At 44.8% G+C, this 20,072-nt stretch overlaps 1 protein-coding gene across 1 annotated transcript in view; it reads left to right on the top strand.

Moving 5' to 3' along the window:
- Positions 1 to 20,072, top strand: part of LOC138671096 (cilia- and flagella-associated protein 337-like) — a 262,921-nt gene that overhangs the window by 24,605 nt on the left and 218,244 nt on the right. The window contains exons 4-5 of the mRNA XM_069759005.1: positions 7,150 to 7,233; positions 12,437 to 12,502. Of these exons, the coding sequence (XP_069615106.1) occupies positions 7,150 to 7,233; positions 12,437 to 12,502 (150 nt within the window). The remainder of the gene's footprint in view (positions 1 to 7,149; positions 7,234 to 12,436; positions 12,503 to 20,072) is intronic.

The following is a 20,072-nucleotide window of genomic DNA, read 5'->3' as shown; positions in this document are numbered from 1 at the left end:
AAGGTTTTAATATTATAGGCTAGGACCAATCAGAGTAGGGTCACCATGACTAGGTGGGATGGCTCTTGCATTTTTTTTTAATCACAATTATGTTTACTTTTCATACACTATTACAGTTTATTTACTGCAGTGCATTTGCTTACGTTTTATCTTGGGTTAATGTCTGTAAAGATTGATTACCCATCATATTTCATTTGGTAAGTCTTTTTTCCCTGCATGAGTCAGCATTAGAACTACAATTCTACCTCACTGAAAAGAGATAAAAGGGGGTGGGAGCAGCTGGGTCAGGAGGTAAATAGAAGGTAGAGCTGGGCTGACAAGAACTTTTCAGTATGACGGAAAACAGGATTGGGGTTTTGTTATGAACAGGTGATTCAGAACCACAATGGACCTGGTGGTTACGAGCACACAAGTGACCTGTTTAGTTACTAAATAGGACGAGCTCTGAGACGTGGGAACTCTGCTGACCGCAATCCCTGATCCTATCATACCACACTAAAGGTAGCCGTCGAGCGCTCCTGACCAGAACCAAGGCGCCTCGTCACAGCCTGAGAAACTAGCTAGCCCTGAAGATAGAAAAATAAGCCTACCTTGCCTCAGAGAAATTCCCCAAAGGAAAAGGCAGCCCCCCCCATATAATGACTGTGAGTAAGATGAAAATACAAACACAGAGATGAAATAGATTTAGCAAAGTGAGGCCCGACTTACTGAATAGACCGAGGATAGGAAAGATAGCTTTGCGGTCAGCACAATAACCTACAAATAACCACGCAGAGGGGACAAAAAGACCCTCCGCACCGACTAACGGTACGGAGGTGCTCCCTCTGTGTCTCATAGCCTCCAGCAAGCAAGAAAAACCAATATAGCAAGCTGGACAGAAAATATAGGAAACAAAAGTAACATAAGCAAAACTTAGCTCATGCAAGGCAGACAGGCCACAGGAACGATCCAGGAGATAGCAAGGCCAATACTGGAACATTGAACGGAGGCCAGGAACAAAGAACTAGGTGGAGTTAAGTAGAGCAGCACCTAACGACTTAACCTCGTCACCTGAGGAAGGAAACTCAGAAGCCGCAGCCCCACTCACATCCACCAGAGGAAGCTCATAGACAGAACCAGCCGAAGTACCACTCATGACCACAGGAGGGAGCTTGACCACAGAATTCACAACAGTACCCCCCCCCCTTGAGGAGGGGTCACCGAACCCTCACCAGAGCCCCCAGGCCGACCAGGATGAGCCAAATGAAAGGCACGAACCAGATCGGCAGCATGAACATCAGAGGCAAAGACCCAGGAATTATCTTCCTGACCATAACCCTTCCACTTAACCAGGTACTGGAGTTTCCGTCTCGAAATACGAGAATCCAAAATCTTCTCCACTATATACTCCAACTCCCCCTCAACCAAAACCGGGGCAGGAGGATCAACGGATGGAACCACAGGTGCCACGTATCTCCGCAACAATGACCTATGGAACACGTTATGGATGGAAAAAGAAGCTGGAAGGGTCAAACGAAAAGACACAGGATTAAGAACCTCAGAAATCCTATACGGACCAATGAAACGAGGCTTAAACTTAGGAGAGGAAACTTTCATAGGTATATAACGAGATGACAACCAAACCAAATCCCCAACACGAAGTGGGGAACCCACACAGCGCCTGCGGTTAGCGAAACGCTGAGCCTTCTCCTGAGAAAATGTCAAATTGTCCACCACATGAGTCCAAATCTGCTGCAACCTATCCACCACAGTATCCACGCCAGGACAGTCAGAAGACTCAACCTGCCCTGAAGAGAAACGAGGATGGAAGCCGGAATTGCAGAAAAACGGCGAAAGCAAAGTAGCCGAGCTGGCCCGATTATTAAGGGCGAACTCAGCCAAAGGCAAAAAGGACACCCAATCATCCTGATCGGCAGAAACAAAACATCTCAGATATGTTTCCAAGGTCTGATTGGTTCGTTCAGTCTGGCCATTTGTCTGAGGATGGAAAGCCGAGGAAAAAGACAAATCAATGCCCATCCTAGCACAAAAGGCTCGCCAAAACCTCGACACAAACTGGGAACCTCTGTCAGAAACGATGTCCTCCGGAATACCATGTAAACGAACCACATGCTGGAAGAACAAAGGCACCAAATCAGAGGAGGAGGGCAATTTAGTCAAGGGTACCAAATGGACCATCTTAGAAAAGCGATCACAAACAACCCAAATGACCGACATTTTTTGAGAGACGGGGAGATCCGAAATAAAATCCATAGAGATATGTGTCCAGGGCCTCTTCGGGACTGGCAAGGGCAAAAGCAACCCACTGGCACGAGAACAGCAGGGCTTAGCCTGAGCACAAATCCCACAGGACTGCACAAATGAACGCACATCCCGCGACAGAGACGGCCACCAAAAGGATCTAGCCACCAAATCTCTGGTACCAAAGATTCCAGGATGACCAGCCAACACCGAACAATGAACCTCAGAGATAACTCTACTCGTCCATTTATCAGGGACAAACAGTTTCTCCGCTGGGCAACGGTCAGGTCTATTAGCCTGAAATTTTTGTAGCACCCGCTGCAAATCAGGGGAGATGGCAGACAAAATTACACCCTCCTTGAGAACACTCGCCGGCTCAGACAAACCTGGAGAGTCGGGCACAAAACTCCTAGACAGGGCATCCGCCTTCACATTTTTAGAGCCCGAAACCACAAAGTCAAAACGGGAGAAAAACAGCGACCAACGAGCCTGTCTAGGATTCAACCGCTTGGCTGACTCGAGATAAATCAAGTTCTTGTGATCAGTCAAGACCACCACACGATGCTTAGCTTCTTCAAGCCAATGACGCCACTCCTCGAATGCCCACTTCATGGCCAGCAACTCACGATTGCCAACATCATAATTACACTCAGCAGGCGAAAACTTCCTGGAAAAGAAGGCGCATGGCTTCATCACCGAGCCATCAGAACTTCTTTGCGACAAAACAGCCCCTGCTCCAATCTCAGAAGCATCAACCTCGACCTGGAACGGGAGCGAAACATCTGGTTGGCACAACACAGGGGCAGAGGAAAAACGACGCTTCAACTCTTGAAAAGCTTCGACAGCTGCAGAAGACCAATCGACCACATCAGCACCCTTCTTGGTCAAATCAGTCAACGGTTTAGCAATACAAGAAAAATTATTGATAAAGTGACGATAAAAATTAGCAAAGCCCAGGAACTTTTGCAGACTCTTCAGAGATGTCGGCTGAGTCCAATCATGAATGGCTCGAACTTTAACAGGGTCCATCTCAATAGTAGAAGGGGAAAAAATGAAACCCAAAAATGAAACCTTCTGAACACCAAAGAGACACTTAGACCCCTTCACAAACAAAGAATTCGCACGCAGGATCTGGAACACCATTCTGACCTGCTTCACGTGAGACTCCCAATCATCCGAGAAGACCAAAATATCATCCAAGTACACAATCAGGAATTTATCCAGGTACTCTCGGAAGATGTCATGCATAAAGGACTGAAACACTGATGGAGCATTAGAAAGCCCGAATGGCATCACCAGGTACTCAAAATGGCCCTCGGGCGTATTAAATGCTGTTTTCCATTCATCGCCCCTTTTAATACGCACAAGATTATACACACCACGAAGATCTATCTTGGTGAACCAACTAGCCCCCTTAATCCGAGCGAACAAATCAGACAGCAAGGGCAAGGGGTACTGAAATTTGACCGTGATTTTATTTAGAAGGCGGTAATCAATACAAGGTCTCAGCGAACCATCCTTCTTGGCCACAAAAAAGAACCCTGCTCCCAATGGTGATGACGACAGGCGAATATGACCCTTCTCCAAGGATTCCTTTACGTAACTCCGCATAGCGGCGTGCTCAGGTACAGACAAATTAAACAGTCGACCTTTAGGAAACTTACTACCAGGAATCAAATCGATAGCACAATCACAATCCCTATGCGGAGGTAGGGCACTGGACTTGGGCTCATCAAATACATCCTGGTAATCTGACAAGAACTCTGGGACCTCAGAAGGGGTGGATGATGAAATAGACAGAAATGGAACATCACCATGTACCCCCTGACAACCCCAGCTGGACACAGACATTGATTTCCAATCCAATACTGGATTATGGACTTGTAGCCATGGCAACCCCAACACGACCACATCATGCAGATTATGCAACACCAAAAAGCAAATATCCTCCTGATGCGCAGGAGCCATGCACATGGTCAGCTGGGTCCAATACTGAGGCTTATTCTTGGCCAAATAGGATGCTGCAAGGGCTCCAAGGAAAACCCACAGCGCCTAGCATACTCCAAGTCCATCAAATTCTGGGCAGCGCCTGAATCCACAAATGCCATGACGGAATAGGATGACAAAGAGCAGATCAAAGTAACTGACAAAAGAAATTTCGACTGTACAGTACCAATGGTGGCAGACCTAGCGGACCGCTTAGTGCGCTTAGGACAATCGGAGATAGCATGAGTGGAATCACCACAATAAAAACACAGCCCATTCTGACGTCTGTGTTCTTGCCGTTCAGCTCTGGTCAAAGTCCTATTGCACTGCATAGACTCAGGTACATGCTCAGATAATACCGCCAAATGGTGCACAGTTTTACGCTCACGCAAGCGTCGACCGATCTGAATAGCCAAAGACATAGACTCATTCAAACCAGCAGGCATAGGAAATCCCACCATGACATCCTTAAGGGCTTCAGAGAGACCCTTTCTGAAAATTGCTGCCAGCGCGCATTCATTCCATTGAGTGAGCACAGACCACTTCCTAAACTTCTGACAATATATCTCTACCTCATCCTGACCCTGACACAGAGCCAGCAAATTTTTCTCTGCCTGATCCACTGAATTAGGTTCATCATACAGCAATCCGAGCGCCAGAAAAAATGCATCAATATTACATAATGCCGGATCTCCTGGCGCAAGAGAAAATGCCCAATCTTGAGGGTCGCCGCGTAATAAAGAAATAATGATCTTTACTTGTTGAACTGGGTCACCAGAGGAGCGGGGTTTCAAAGCCAGAAATAATTTAGAATTATTTTTGAAATTCTGAAATTTAGCTCTATCTCCAGAAAATAACTCAGGAATAGGAATTTTAGGTTCTAACATAGGATTCTGAACCACTAAATCTTGAATGTTCTGTACACGTATAGCGAGATTATCCATCAAAGAGGACAGAGCTTGAATGTCCATCACAACACCTGTGTTCTGAACCACCCAAATGTCTAGGGGAAAAGAGAGACAAAACACAGTGCAAAGAAAAAAAAATGGTCTCAGAACTTCCCTTTTCCCTCTATTGAGAAGCATTAGTACTTTGGGCCTCCAGTACTGTTATGAACAGGTGATTCAGAACCACAATGGACCTGGTGGTTACGAGCACACAAGTGACCTGTTTAGTTACTAAATAGGACGAGCTCTGAGACGTGGGAACTCTGCTGACCGCAATCCCTGATCCTATCATACCACACTAAAGGTAGCCGTCGAGCGCTCCTGACCAGAACCTAGGCGCCTCGTCACAGCCTGAGAAACTAGCTAGCCCTGAAGATAGAAAAATAAGCCTACCTTGCCTCAGAGAAATTCCCCAAAGGAAAAGGCAGCCCCCCACATATAATGACTGTGAGTAAGATGAAAATACAAACACAGAGATGAAATAGATGTAGCAAAGTGAGGCCCGACTTACTGAATAGACCGAGGATAGGAAAGATAGCTTTGCGGTCAGCACAAAAACCTACAAATAACCACGCAGAGGGGACAAAAAGACCCTCCGCACCGACTAACGGTACGGAGGTGCTCCCTCTGTGTCTCAGAGCTTCCAGCAAGCAAGAAAAACCAATATAGCAAGCTGGACAGAAAATATAGGAAACAAAAGTAACATAAGCAAAACTTAGCTCATGCAAGGCAGACAGGCCACAGGAACGATCCAGGAGATAGCAAGGCCAATACTGGAACATTGAACGGAGGCCAGGAACAAAGAACTAGATGGAGTTAAGTAGAGCAGCACCTAACGACTTAACCTCGTCACCTGAGGAAGGAAACTCAGAAGCCGCAGCCCCACTCACATCCACCAGAGGAAGCTCATAGACAGAACCAGCCGAAGTACCACTCATGACCACAGGAGGGAGCTTGACCACAGAATTCACAACAGGGTTTTCTGTGCTGCCAAGAACACTGGTGGATAAACTCCTGGGATCATTGTAGGATGGATCCAGGAGCCCAGAAAGGATTAAATGCAGTTTATTGTCAGCGCATTTCAAAGTAAACAAATTTCTTCCTCAGGACAAGCCACAAATGCAAGTCAAACTCCACGTGTATACTTAAATGAACTGTATTTTCAAATATAAGTGCGAATAAAGGCACATGGTGTCTCAGATGACCCATCAATTTTTCAGTGACATAGAATTGCAGTTCTAATAATGACTCGTGCAGGGAAAAGATACTTAATAAAGACGTCGTATCATGGCAGAATAAAGGCTTTTTTCTTTTTCGTCACCTGGACTGGATGCTGTTCCTCGCTATTGTTTGTGCAGGGAAAAGAGACTGCCTGTTTCTATATAGAGCTTAGAAGGATTCAGCTGGTCTGTTTTTAATCATGTGGTGTTATAGACCAAGTGAAAAAGAGAAGCATTAGGTGGGTAGAAAGGAAAAATGAGCAATTGTAAGTACACAGTGCCATATAATGTGATGACTTCAATATATTAAGAGGATAAAACTTTGATAAGAGTGCTTCTTTAACTTTGTTTCATGCATAAGTTGTATACGTAATGTCAAGGACGAGATTTGATCCTTTGTTTTGAGATTATAAAAGCCTGAGCCAAAGTAAGCAGAAGAAAAAAAAGTCATGTAAATTGATGCCACAAATCAGCTCAGCCACATCTTTGTCTTACTTGGCATACAATATATTATTTACTCTGTTATCATTATTTATAAGCCGTTTTCTTTCCCAGTGATAAGTCTCTTAATAGATTTCAACCTTCAAAACGAAAAAGTAAATAATCATGTACAAAGGCAATCCCTGCCTTATTCTTGGACAGGTTGCAAAACAAATTCATTTAGATAATCCTATATATTCTGTCAAGATTGTCAGGGCGACCTTGGTTATGAATCGATTCTCTTTACTGTAATCAATGAAATTCCTTTGTTCTAGGAGCTCGAGAAGAATGGCCATAAATCTCTGGATATTGATGCATTTAAATGGGCAGTAAAGAAAAGCACAGGATTACGAGCAACCGTAAGTTGTTTTCTAAATTGCAGGATTATTTTCATAGCTGCATAATACTTATCTGTTAGAAAAGACTCACTTAACCCATTACTTGCCAAATTAAAATTTTTACAAGTACGGATTTTTCAGAAAAGGGAGTCCCGATATTCAATTGACAATGACATGATTTCCTATTTTGAAAACATTCATTTTACAACACAAAATATTGGACCTAATTATAAAAATTATAAAATCTTAGTTGCTAGAAGCTAAAGATTAGGCGTCCCAAAAAAAGGACAATGGTAGATAATGGGTTAAGACTAAGAGGCATTAAATATAAAGATATTCCACCTAAGAATATGCTAAAGAGGTTTTTCGTTTTCAGAAAAACCCCTGTCCCCCAGCTGACATCACATCGATGGGGCTGCAGCCAATCGGTCAGTCTAGTGTTTAGGAAGCGCTTATGTCATCATTCAGGCAGAGCTGCTGAGCTTCTCATTGGCTGCAGCGCTGTCAATGTGACGTCAGCACTGCAGACAATCTCGGGCACCAGCAGCAGTGAATGTATACCCTGCTACAGGAATACCCCCAAAACAAGCAGGAACACATGAATGCCCCCTTTTGAGCAGAGTTTAGCCATGCCCATTTGTGGGTCGTTTCATGTGACTTTTCGGCAAGTATAATGTTCTGCAACCATATACAGGCTTCCCATTCACAATATCTAGGGTCCATATAGTCATGTGGTTTTGGCACCTTGACCTTTATACTACAGTATATTACCTACAAGGGATAACGTTATTAATTAGTGGATATTATTATAATTTCACAGCCTCACTTGTAGAAATAGAAGAAGGACTTATTATGGCGATGGTTTGTCTAGTTCTCCCATAAACAGGAGCACTCATATGACCGAGCGATCCTGGGTTCTGTATGAGAAATCTGCTGCCAGATATCTCTGGCAGTGACTCATCTTTGGGAGAACAAAAGGATTGTCAGGAACCTTAAATGGAACCTGCCACCATGAAAATGTTCATCAATCTGCTGCTGTCCTGTCATAGAGCAGGAGGAGTGGACCAGATTAATATATAGTTTTGTGAGAAAGCATTCAGTATAACCAATGTTTTCATCATTTAATGCTCTGCTCTTTCTGGGATTCTCAGTCCTATTACTGACTGACAGCTATCTCTGTATTCACTCTTATACAAAGAAAGCTGTCAGTCACTGATAGGACCGCCCACTGGGCCAAAAATCACAGAAACAGCAGAGGTTTAAACCTTTCATGACATGCGCCATACTAGTACTGCGCATGTCGTGTCTCCCCCTTTGATGTGAGCTCAGTGCCGGAGTCCACATCTTTCCCAGCACATGTTTTGAACAGCTGAAATGTGTCCGGAATAGGTGCGGGTGGAATCGTGATCCACCCGCAGTTATTAACCCAATAAATGCTGCTGTCAAACTCTGACAGTGGCATTTAACATGTGCTTCCGGCAATCGAGCTGGAAATCCAGCTATCAGTGACACCTGTCACGTGATCGCGTGTCACTGATGGGTTGGCATGACAAACAGCGGTCTCCTGCAGATCTCTATGGTTGTCAATGCCAGATTGCTATGAGCGCTGCCCAGTGGACGGCACTCATAGCAAGTGAGCAATTTTGCTACATACAGGCGATCTGATCATTGCCTGTATGTAGCAGAGGCGATCAGGTTATGGCAGCTTCTAGTCTCCCTTGGAGACTATTGAAGCATGCCAAAAGTAAAAAAAAAGTTTTTAAAAATATTAAAAAAAATTAAAAATATCAAAGCTCCAATCTCCCTCCTTTCGCCCCATTCAAAATAAAACAATAAAAAAGAGCTCAAACATATACAGTACATATTTGGTATTGCCATGTTCAGAATCACCCAATCCATCAATATAAAACAAGAATTAATCCTATCGTTAAACGATGTAACCGGAAAAAAAGTCAAAATGCAAGAATTACGTTTTTTGGTCACTGCAACATTGCAGAATCAGAATTTTCCTAATCAAAACCGGACTCCCTCGCTCGAGTTTTTCTAGCGGTTTTTTTTCACATTTTTTTGCTTTTTTATTGCGTATTTGTCACGTTTTTCTCGCATTTTCATGCGTTTTTTTCCTGTTTCCCAATACAATGCTATAGCGGCGATTCCGCAAAATTAATGAATATGGTGCGTTTTTTCTGCGATGCGTATCTGCTGCGGAAAAAACGCAGCATGGGCACAACAATTGCAGAATGCCGTTAAAAATAATGGGATGCGTTTTGTAAGGGTTTTTTAAGCGTTTCCGCAGCAGAAAAACGCGGCAAAAACACTTAAAAAATGCAACGTGGGCACATAGCCTCAAAGAGATTGTCCCAAGAACAGAGAACATTTTAATAAATAGATATTGGAGTAATAATAATTTCCACAACTAGATGTGTCTAAATAAAATGTTCCAGTGCTGAGATAAACTTATAAATGTGCCCCTGCTTTGTACTGTGTAATGGCCGTGTCTGACCGTACAGGGACATGGTCTGATCATATACAGTGTGTGTTTTACATTCCCTTTAAAATAAAAATGATTTAGAGGGATGAGCGGACCAGTGGATGTTTGGGTTGTCGGGTTCGGCTAAACTATATTTAAAAGTTTGGTTCAGTATCCGAACTTGACCTTGAACTCGATATAAGTCAATGACAACTCGAACTTTGGTGCTTTAAAATGGCCGTAAAATTGTGATAGTCAGGGCTACAGCTGCAAAACGAAGCTAAACAAATAACTGTGTGAGTGGAGCTGAATGGCATCAGTCCTGAGTGGTATTAAATCAGGAAGTCCTAAAACTGGAACAATCGCCAGTCTGTATCATACTTCAGTGGTGCTTCACATGAGCATACTTGTAAAGTTGAGCAAAGAAAGGTGGCACTCACCGAATGCTTCAGAAACCATAATTCTTTGTTCAGACAAGGACATTAGGGGGAGCTGTGGGCAGGGAGTGTGCGGGAGAGTGATGAGCTGGACAATGGTCATTTCACACTGCAAACTGCACTTCTACGGGTCATGTACCTTGTTACTTCTGCCTTCCTGCTCCTCGCCTCATGTGCAGCGTAACCACAAGGTGGAACTCCACCTTGCATATTTTGGCAAGACTGTGTGAGCATCAGCACAAGATAGTTGCAGTATGCATGGGCTCTGCGGAATAACACCAATTTAAGACCAGCGAGCAGGGATGTTTGTGCGTGGTGCGCTGCTTTGAGTACTCCACAAAAATGGCCAGTGCTGATGATGCATCAGGTGGTGGCACAGCAGGATGAGGAGGAAGATTAGTTCAGAGATATATGGGGGGAGACAGTTTATGGACAGCTTTGTAGGTCAGTGTTAGTAGTTTGATATGGATACGTTGTGGAATTTGGAGACAATGAAGAGGGGAGAAGCAGAGAAGTAGCAAGGACAGAAGTGGACTAGTAGGGCAGTAGAGTTAAGGACAGACCGGAGAGGTGCGATGGTGCACTGGCGGCTGAAGAGGTCCTAGACTCCACATGGAATTAAGACCAACCAAGTGAAATGGGCAGTTCGGAGGAAGAGGTGGTGGTCACGCTGCTCCAGCGGCACAGCAAAACAGCGAGCAGGATGCAAAAGCATAGAAGGTGGCCCCTAGCCAGTGCGTCGGCTGCTACTGGGCAGCACTCCGACAAACTGAGCACAACGAAGCTAGCTCAAAGGAGCTTCCTGACAATACATGGGTGGTTTGCACGCTGTGCTATCAGAGACTGAAGCAAGACATAAATGTTCTTAACCTGAGCACCACCTGCATGACGAGGAATCTGAATGCAAAGCAGGAGCTGAAAAACCTGAAAAACAAGGAAAGATCTGAGCCTCCTCCCTCTTCTGCGGCGGGTCTGGCCTCTTCCTCCCGCTCCCGAGCAACAGGGCCACCTGTTTCCGCGCAAAGAGAGGATGTGGCAGCACCACCACTAGCAGTGTCACTGAGCATCTCCACACCATCCCATTGAAGTATTCAGGTGTACGGCCCCTAAATACTGACTCCCAAATTCTACATGTGGCCTTAAAAGTGATTTATAAAGAGTTAACAATATGTTGGGATCATGGGAACCACAGTACGTGGTTCTCAGCCTCCACTACTTTTCTGGAGGCCCATCTCTGCCCTGCATGAACAAGTGTGCGCCATCAGTATAAAGGTCCAAATAACAACCGATACATGGACTAGTAAGCACGGGCAGGGACGTTATACAGTATGTCTCTTAACGGCCTACTAGGTACATGTTGTGGCATTTTGATCCATGTCCTACCACCACAGAGGATTGCAGGGTGTTTCTGGATGTTTCTCTGCCCATATTGCCTCCTCCTCTTACTCTGCATCCTCCAACGTCTCATGATCCGGTCAGCGTAACGCCTACCCCACTACAGCAGGTTGTTCTGAAACTCATCTGTTTGTAGCAAAAATACCACATTGTGCAGGAACTGTGGATGGGGATCAAACAACAGACAGATGTGTGGTTTGTGCCACTAAACCTCAAGCCCGGCCTAGTGGTGTGCGATAACAGGCAAAATCTCGTAGCATCTCTAGGCCTAGCTGGTTTGAGGCGCATCCCTTGCTTGGTGCATGTGCTGAATTTGGTGGTACAGAGCTATCCTCAATTACACGGAAATGTCAGAGCTGCTGCTGAAAGTGCGGGTCATCTGCTTTCGGCATTTCCACCCTGCTGCTGTTTGCCTGTCTGTGCTACAGCTTCACTTCTGCCTACCCGCTCATCGCCTTATATGCGAGGGATCAACAAGGTGGAACTCCACCTTGCACATGCTGGACAGACTGTGTGAGCAGCAGCAGGCAATAGTGGAGTTTGAGTTGCAGCCCACACGGGTGAGTCTCTCTGTGGAACATAAACACTTCACGACCAATGAGTGGGCCTCCATGCAGGATGTGTGTGCCGTGTTGAACTGTTTCAAGTACTCCACGAATATGGCCAGCACTAATGACGCCATCATCAACGTTACCATCCCACGTGTCAAAGGAGAAAGAGTAGGAGGAACAGGGAACAGTCACACCATTATCAGGCCAACTTTACAGTTCTGATTGGCTCATCCCTAATGATTTCCCTTAGTGAAGAGAAACTGAAATGTTCAAGTTACCCAACACATGGCGATTCTAACAAACACGAACTGCTTCCCTACCTGCTCAATACAAGATTGTGATTATTAATGTGCTTGCATCTTTCTTTTCAGACTGATGAACAGATAGAAAAGCTGTTTATGAAAATCGACTTCACAGCAACTGGGAAAATTCAGTGGGTCAGTATTATATTGTGAAATATATAACTGTTACTCCATAGTAATCAGAAATCAAACGTATATACATAATAAATATTTTATTAAGGTACACAACTATGTAATAAAACTAAATATTAAAAATTAATTATTGAAATGAAAAAGCAATAAAATCAAGGGGAGGCTGATGAGAGACCCAAAATAATAAGGAGAAAACAATACAAGCGGTAGCCATCAGATGGCAGAATGCTATCAAGGAGTAATAATGATAAACATACTACCCAAACCCATTCTCTTTAAGCAGGGGATGGGCAACACTCAGCATAATGTATAAACATACTCATCATATAGTCACTGCACTATATTTAGATCTAAGAGTGTCTTCAAAACATCAATAAAACAAAAGAGCTTTATTTCAATATCTTAAAATGCATACATATAACATTAGTCATAAAATGGTGCCTCAAACCAAACACAGGTAAACAGAGAGGTCAGCTCGGCGAATTACATAAATTCCCAGGATATAACAAATATAGGTTCACAAATCAATCATTCCAAACTTTCACTATATAGTATAAAGCACTAACCAATGCCTTAATGAACCGTTGTAACTGCTATATTGTATCTGCAGACGGCACATTAAATCCTGATATCACCTTTAAATAGAATAGATCAGCGTATATCAAAAAGTGAAAGTGCATAGAAAAGGTGCAGTAACTGTATCTCCCTTTGGAGGGGATCATTAATTCAAATGGTAACGGAGCTCAAAGTCGAGAGCCGCCGCACCATATGCTGCCGTCACTCCGTCCCTGCTATCAGCTGCTGTGAACAATGTTAATATCCCATGTCCCCTACATATTACCCGGGTCTGCGTCCGCCGCACAAGTGCAATGTCCACTGACACGCTGCACCTCCAAACCTGGGTATTTACAGTTAGGGCCAGAAATATTTGGACAGTGACACAAGTTTTGTTATTTTAGCTGTTTACAAAAACATGTTCAGAAATACAATTATATATATAATATGGGCTGAAAGTGCACACTCCCAGCTGCAATATGATAGTTTCCACATCCAAATCGGAGAAAGGGTTTAGGAATCATAGCTCTGTAATGCATAGCGTCCTCTTTTTCAAGGGACCAAAAGTAATTGGACAATGGACTCTAAGGGCTGCAATTAACTCTGAAGGCGTCTCCCTCGTTAACCTGTAATCAATGAAGTAGTTAAAAGGTCAGGGGTGGATTCCAGGTGTGTGGTTTTGCATTTGGAAGCTGTTGCTGTGAGCAGACAACATGCGGTCAAAGGAACTCTCAATTGAGGTGAAGCAGAACATCCTGAGGCTGAAAAAAAAGAAAAAATCCATCAGAGAGATAGCAGACATGCTTGGAGTAGCAAAATCAACAGTTGGGTACATTCTGAGAAAAAAGGAATTGACTGGTGAGCTTGGGAACTCAAAAAGGCCTGGGCGTCCACGGATGACAACAGTGGTGGATGATCGCCGCATACTTAATTTGGTGAAGAAGAACCCGTTCACAACATCAACTGAAGTCCAGAACACTCTCAGTGAAGTAGGTGTATCTGTCTCTAAGTCAACAGTAAAGAGAAGACTCCATGACAGTAAATACAAAGGGTTCACATCTAGATGCAAACCATTCATCAATACCAAAAATAGACAGGCCAGAGTTAAATTTGCAGAAAAACACCTCAAGAAGCCAGCTCAGTTCTGGAAAAGTATTCTATGGACAGATGAGACAAAGATCAACCTGTACCAGAATGATGGGAAGAAAAAAGTTTCGAGAAGAAAGGGAACGGCACATGATCCAAGGCACACCACATCCTCTGTAAAACATGGTGGAGGCAACGTGATGGCATGGGCATGCATGGCTTTCAATGGCACTGGGTCACTTGTGTTTATTGATGACATAAGAGCAGACAAGAGTAGCCGGATGAATTCTGAAGTGTACCGGGATATACTTTCAGCCCAGATTCAGCCAAATGCTGCAAAGTTGATTGGACGGCGCTTCATAGTACAGATGGACAATGACCCCAAGCATACAGCCAAAGCTACCCAGGAGTTCATGAGTGCCAAAAAGTGGAACATTCTGCAATGGCCAAGTCAATCTCCAGATCTAAACCCAATTGAGCATGCATTTCACTTGCTCAAATCCAGACTTAAGACGGAAAGACCCACAAACAAGCAAGACCTGAAGGCTGCGGCTGTAAAGGCCTGGCAAAGCATTAAGAAGGAGGAAACCCAGCGTTTGGTGATGTCCATGGGTTCCAGACTTAAGGCAGTGATTGCCTCCAAAGGATTTGCAACAAAATATTGAAAATAAAAATATTTTGTTTGGGTTATGTTTATTTGTCCAATTACTTTTGACCTCCTAAAATGTGGAGTGTTTGTAAAGAAATGTGTACAATTCCTACATTTTCTATCAGATATTTTTGTTCAACCCTTCAAATTAAACGTTACAATCTGCACTTGAATTCTGTTGTAGAGGTTTCATTTCAAATCCAATGTGGTGGCATGCAGAGCCCAAATCGCGAAAATTGTGTCACTGTCCAAATATTTCTGGCCCTAACTGTATGTAATTCGCCTAGCTGACCTCTCTGTTTACCTGTGTTTGGTTGGAGGCGCTATTTTATGACTAATGTTATATGTATGCATTTTAAGGTATTGAATTAAAACTGTTTTGTTTTATGGATGTTTTGAAGACACTCTTTGATCTCAATATAGTGTAGTGACTAGGGTTGAGCGAAACGGGTCGAAATTGTTCAAAAGTCACCGACTTTTGGCAAGGTCGGGTTTCATGAAACCCGACCCGACCCCAGTGGGGGGTCGGCCATGAAGTCGGCGATCTTTTGAATCTGGAATCGGAATTCCGATCCCGATTCCCGATATGTTTAAGATATCGGGAATTGGTATCGGAATTCAGATTAAAGTGTAAAATATAGAATGAAAATAAAAAATATTGCAATACTTACCCTCTGACGCGCCCTGGTACTAACCGGCAGCCTTCCTCCTTCGAATCCGCGCTTCTAGGACCTTGCCGTGACGTCGCGGTGACGTCGCGGCTTGTGATTGGCCGCGCGGCCGCCCATGTGACCGCTCGCGCGGCCAATCACAAGCCGCGACGTCACCCGCGACGTCACCGAAGGTCCTGGAAGGGCTGATTCTTAGGAAGGAAGGCTGTCGGAAGGAAGCAGGGCGCTTCCGAGGGTGAGTATATACCTAATAGGAATATACTCACCCTCGGAAGCGCCCTGCTTCCTTCCGACAGCCTTCCTTCCTAAGAATCAGCCCTTCCAGGACCTTCGGTGACGTCGCGGGTGACGTCGCGGCTTGTGATTGGCCGCGCGAGCGGTCACATGGGCGGCCGCGCGGCCAATCACAAGCCGCGACGTCACCGCGACGTCACGGCAAGGTCCTAGAAGCGCGGATTCGAAGGAGGAAGGCTGCCGGTTAGTACCAGGGCGCGTCAGAGGGTAAGTATTGCAATATTTTTTATTTTAATTCTATATTTTACACTTAAATATGGATCCCAGGGCCTGAAGGAGAGTTTCCGCTCCTTCAGACTCTGGGAACCATGGAAACCCAATGCACTGCATTGGGTTTCGAGTTTCGGCCGACCCCGACCCCGACTTTTTTATAGGATCGGCCGATTTCACTCGACCCGACTTTTCCAAAAGTCGGGTTTCGTGAAACCCGACCCGATCCTATAAAAGTGAAGGTCGCTCAACCCTAGTAGTGACTATATGATCAGTATGCTTTGAACAGAAAGGGAAAAAAAAAGGCATGAACCGCACCTCCAAAAATCACAAGTTGATCTAAAGCCGCTAGGCAAAAATTTATATAACTGAATATGAGGTTTTCAGTTTAACATTCTGATCAGACTGTATGAAGCCCACTGCCACGTCACGGCAAACCTCGTAGTGGGTCCTATCGCCCTAACGGAGTGGAGCCACGCGGCGACCACCGCCACAGCGGCCATGCACCAGCAGGGCAGACGGCTTGTTGCCCCACAGCACCCATGCTGCGAGACTGAGCCCCCATGACTCCAGACTGCGCCGCCCCACTAGAAACGCAGCAGATTTCAAAGAAGTGCATGTCACTTCTTTTGTGCAGTTCTGCAGCGTTTCTGCACCCCTCCATTATAGAAATCCACAGTGGTAAAATCTGCACAAAAACTGCACAAAAAACGCACCTGCGGATTCTGCCAGGAGATGCAGATTTAGTGCAGAAAATTCTGCACCACATTTCCTACGTGTGCACATAGCCTTATACCAGGTAAAATAAATTACATGTGACAGGTCCTCTTTAAAGAAGTTGTCTTCTTTCAGACAGTCGTCTGTGCCCTTTTAGATGAAAATCCAAATCAATCAGCAATTTCTATTAAAAAAAACTATGTTTTTCCAACATTGACTCTAAATTTAAAGATTAACTGTCCGTTAAATTAGAGCATTGTCTCTGAATCTGGAGCAATTTAATGCGAAGCTTGTTTATTTCTATAATAGTCCTAAAAATATAATTTGGCCGGATGATTACTCCCAGACTCACATTTTCAGTGATATTCTTGGAGATATCTTCTTATTGGCAATTCATAGTTAATAGACTATATATTTAATTTAGTATTATGAGAAAAAGTTTTCCTTATAATGAGCTCATTCCTGTGAGATGTGAACAGATAACTAAACCCCCACTGATTTTAATTGGCTTGAGGAGAAGTTTACAAACTACAGTATACACCTCTATTAAATGAATGATCAATGTTTCAGGGACAAAATAATGAGAAAAAGCTGAGAACTATGTAAATTTTTAATTCTGAGGAATTAATGGCGCTATATAAGTGGGTAAAATATATAAGTGGGTAAAATAAATACATAAATAATAATAATAAATAAATGACAAGTAAACTTCATATCAATCTTGTTTTAATATAATTAATAGTTAAAATTGCAAGATATTTGTAAAAGCTAGTAACTTTGGAATGTTACTCTTGCTAAAGTTCTGCTTCATTCACAAGAATGAAGGGATTTTTAATTTTCTTGTTTAATGCTTGTTGTCTTGGTTACCGGCCACCACTGCAGTCAAGCAGTGTGGTCAAGCATGCACAATTCTTACAAGCTCTGTTATCACTGATCTAATGCTGGCTGGATCACTGGAGAGCATGGTCGATGTAACTTTAGAGTCTCCGAGTTTCTGAAATCGGCACAATGATAAGAGGTGGAGATTCTCGTAAAGGGAGTCTGTGACTTCAAAAACTCAATTTAAACTACTTATACCATCCTTTAGGGTAGTTTGCCTCGGCAATACTTATACCTTCAGTCTAAATTTTGCTTCTTAATTTTAAAGAAAAATGGTGTTAATGCATATGTAAATGAGGGCTCCTTTGAGTGGCCAAGGGATCAGTGCACCATTCTACCTCCTCAATCAACATGTTGTGCACCTCCCCTTAGCTTTACTGGCCCAGAGCGAATACAACCTGAAATTAATCACTGGCCCTGCACATCTGCTCTAGCGCTCTAGGAGCCCAGTGAGCTCACGTACACACTGTGTCATTGTAGGAGCCCAGTGAGCTCACGTACACACTGTGTCAGTGTAGGAGCCCAGTGAGCTCACGTACACACTGTGTCAGTGTAGGAGCCCAGTGAGCTCACGTACACACTGTGTCATTGTAGGAGCCCAGTGAGCTCACGTACACACTGTGTCATTGTAGGAGACCAGTGAGCTCACGTACACACTGTGTCATTGTAGGAGCCCAGTGAGCTCACGTACACACTGTGTCATTGTAGGAGCCCAGTGAGCTCACGTACACACTGTGTCATTGTAGGAGACCAGTGAGCTCACATACACACTGTGTCAGTGTAGGAGACCAGTGAGCTCACGTACACACTGTGTCAGTGTAGGAGCCCAGTGAGCTCACGTACACACTGTGTCAGTGTAGGAGCCCAGTGAGCTCACGTACACACTGTGTCAGTGTAGGAGCCCAGTGAGCTCACGTACACACTGTGTCATTGTAGGAGACCAGTGAGCTCACATACACACTGTGTCAGTGTAGGAGACCAGTGAGCTCACATACACACTGTGTCATTGTAGGAGACCAGTGAGCTCACGTACACACTGTGTTATTGTAGGAGCCCAGTGAGCTCACGTACACACTGTGTCAGTGTAGGAGCCCAGTGAGCTCACGTACACACTGTGTTATTGTAGGAGCCCAGTGAGCTCACGTACACACTGTGTCATTGTAGGAGCCCAGTGAGCTCACGTACACACTGTGTCATTGTAGGAGACCAGTGAGCTCACGTACACACTGTGTCATTGTAGGAGCCCAGTGAGCTCACGTACACACTGTGTCAGTGTAGGAGCCCAGTGAGCTCACGTACACACTGTGTCATTGTAGGAGCCCAGTGAGCTCACGTACACACTGTGTCATTGTAGGAGACCAGTGAGCTCACGTACACACTGTGTCATTGTAGGAGCCCAGTGAGCTCACGTACACAGTGTGTCAGTGTAGGAGCCCAGTGAGCTCACGTACACACTGTGTCATTGTAGGAGCCCAGTGAGCTCACGTACACACTGTGTCATTGTAGGAGCCCAGTGAGCTCACGTACACACTGTGTCATTGTAGGAGACCAGTGAGCTCACGTACACACTGTGTCATTGTAGGAGCCCAGTGAGCTCACGTACACACTGTGTCAGTGTAGGAGCCCAGTGAGCTCACGTACACACTGTGTCATTGTAGGAGCCCAGTGAGCTCACGTACACACTGTGTCAGTGTAGGAGCCCAGTGAGCTCACGTACACACTGTGTCAGTGTAGGAGCCCAGTGAGCTCACGTGCACACTGTGTCATTGTAGGAGCCCAGTGAGCTCACATACACACTGTGTCAGTGTAGGAGACCAGTGAGCTCACATACACACTGTGTCATTGTAGGAGCCCAGTGAGCTCATGTGCACACTGTGTCATTGTAGGAGCCCAGTGAGCTCACGTACACACTGTGTCATTGTAGGAGCCCAGTGAGCTCACGTGCACACTGTGTCATTGTAGGAGCCCAGTGAGCTCACGTACACACTGTGTCAGTGTAGGAGCCCAGTGAGCTCACGTACACACTGTGTCATTGTAGGAGCCCAGTGAGCTCACGTGCACACTGTGTCAATGTAGGAGCCCAGTGAGCTCACGTACACACTGTGTCAGTGTAGGAGCCCAGTGAGCTCACGTACACACTGTGTCATTGTAGGAGCCCAGTGAGCTCACGTACACACTGTGTCATTGTAGGAGCCCAGTGAGCTCACGTACACATTGTGTCAGTGTAGGAGACCAGTGAGCTCACGTACACACTGTGTCATTGTAGGAGCCCAGTGAGCTCACGTACACACTGTGTCAGTGTAGGAGCCCAGTGAGCTCACGTACACACTGTGTCAGTGTAGGAGCCCAGTGAGCTCACGTACACACTTTGTCAGTGTAGGAGCCCAGTGAGCTCACGTACGCACTGTGTCATTGTAGGAGCCCAGTGAGCTCACGTACACACTGTGTCAGTGTAGGAGACCAGTGAGCTCACGTACACACTGTGTCAGTGTAGGAGACCAGTGAGCTCACG

Source organism: Ranitomeya imitator, chromosome 3, assembly GCF_032444005.1.
Source record: "Ranitomeya imitator isolate aRanImi1 chromosome 3, aRanImi1.pri, whole genome shotgun sequence".
Classification (NCBI taxonomy): Eukaryota; Metazoa; Chordata; class Amphibia; order Anura; family Dendrobatidae; genus Ranitomeya; species Ranitomeya imitator.
The sequence above is the reverse complement of the archived record's forward strand: the minus strand, read 5'-3'. Positions and strand labels throughout refer to the sequence as shown.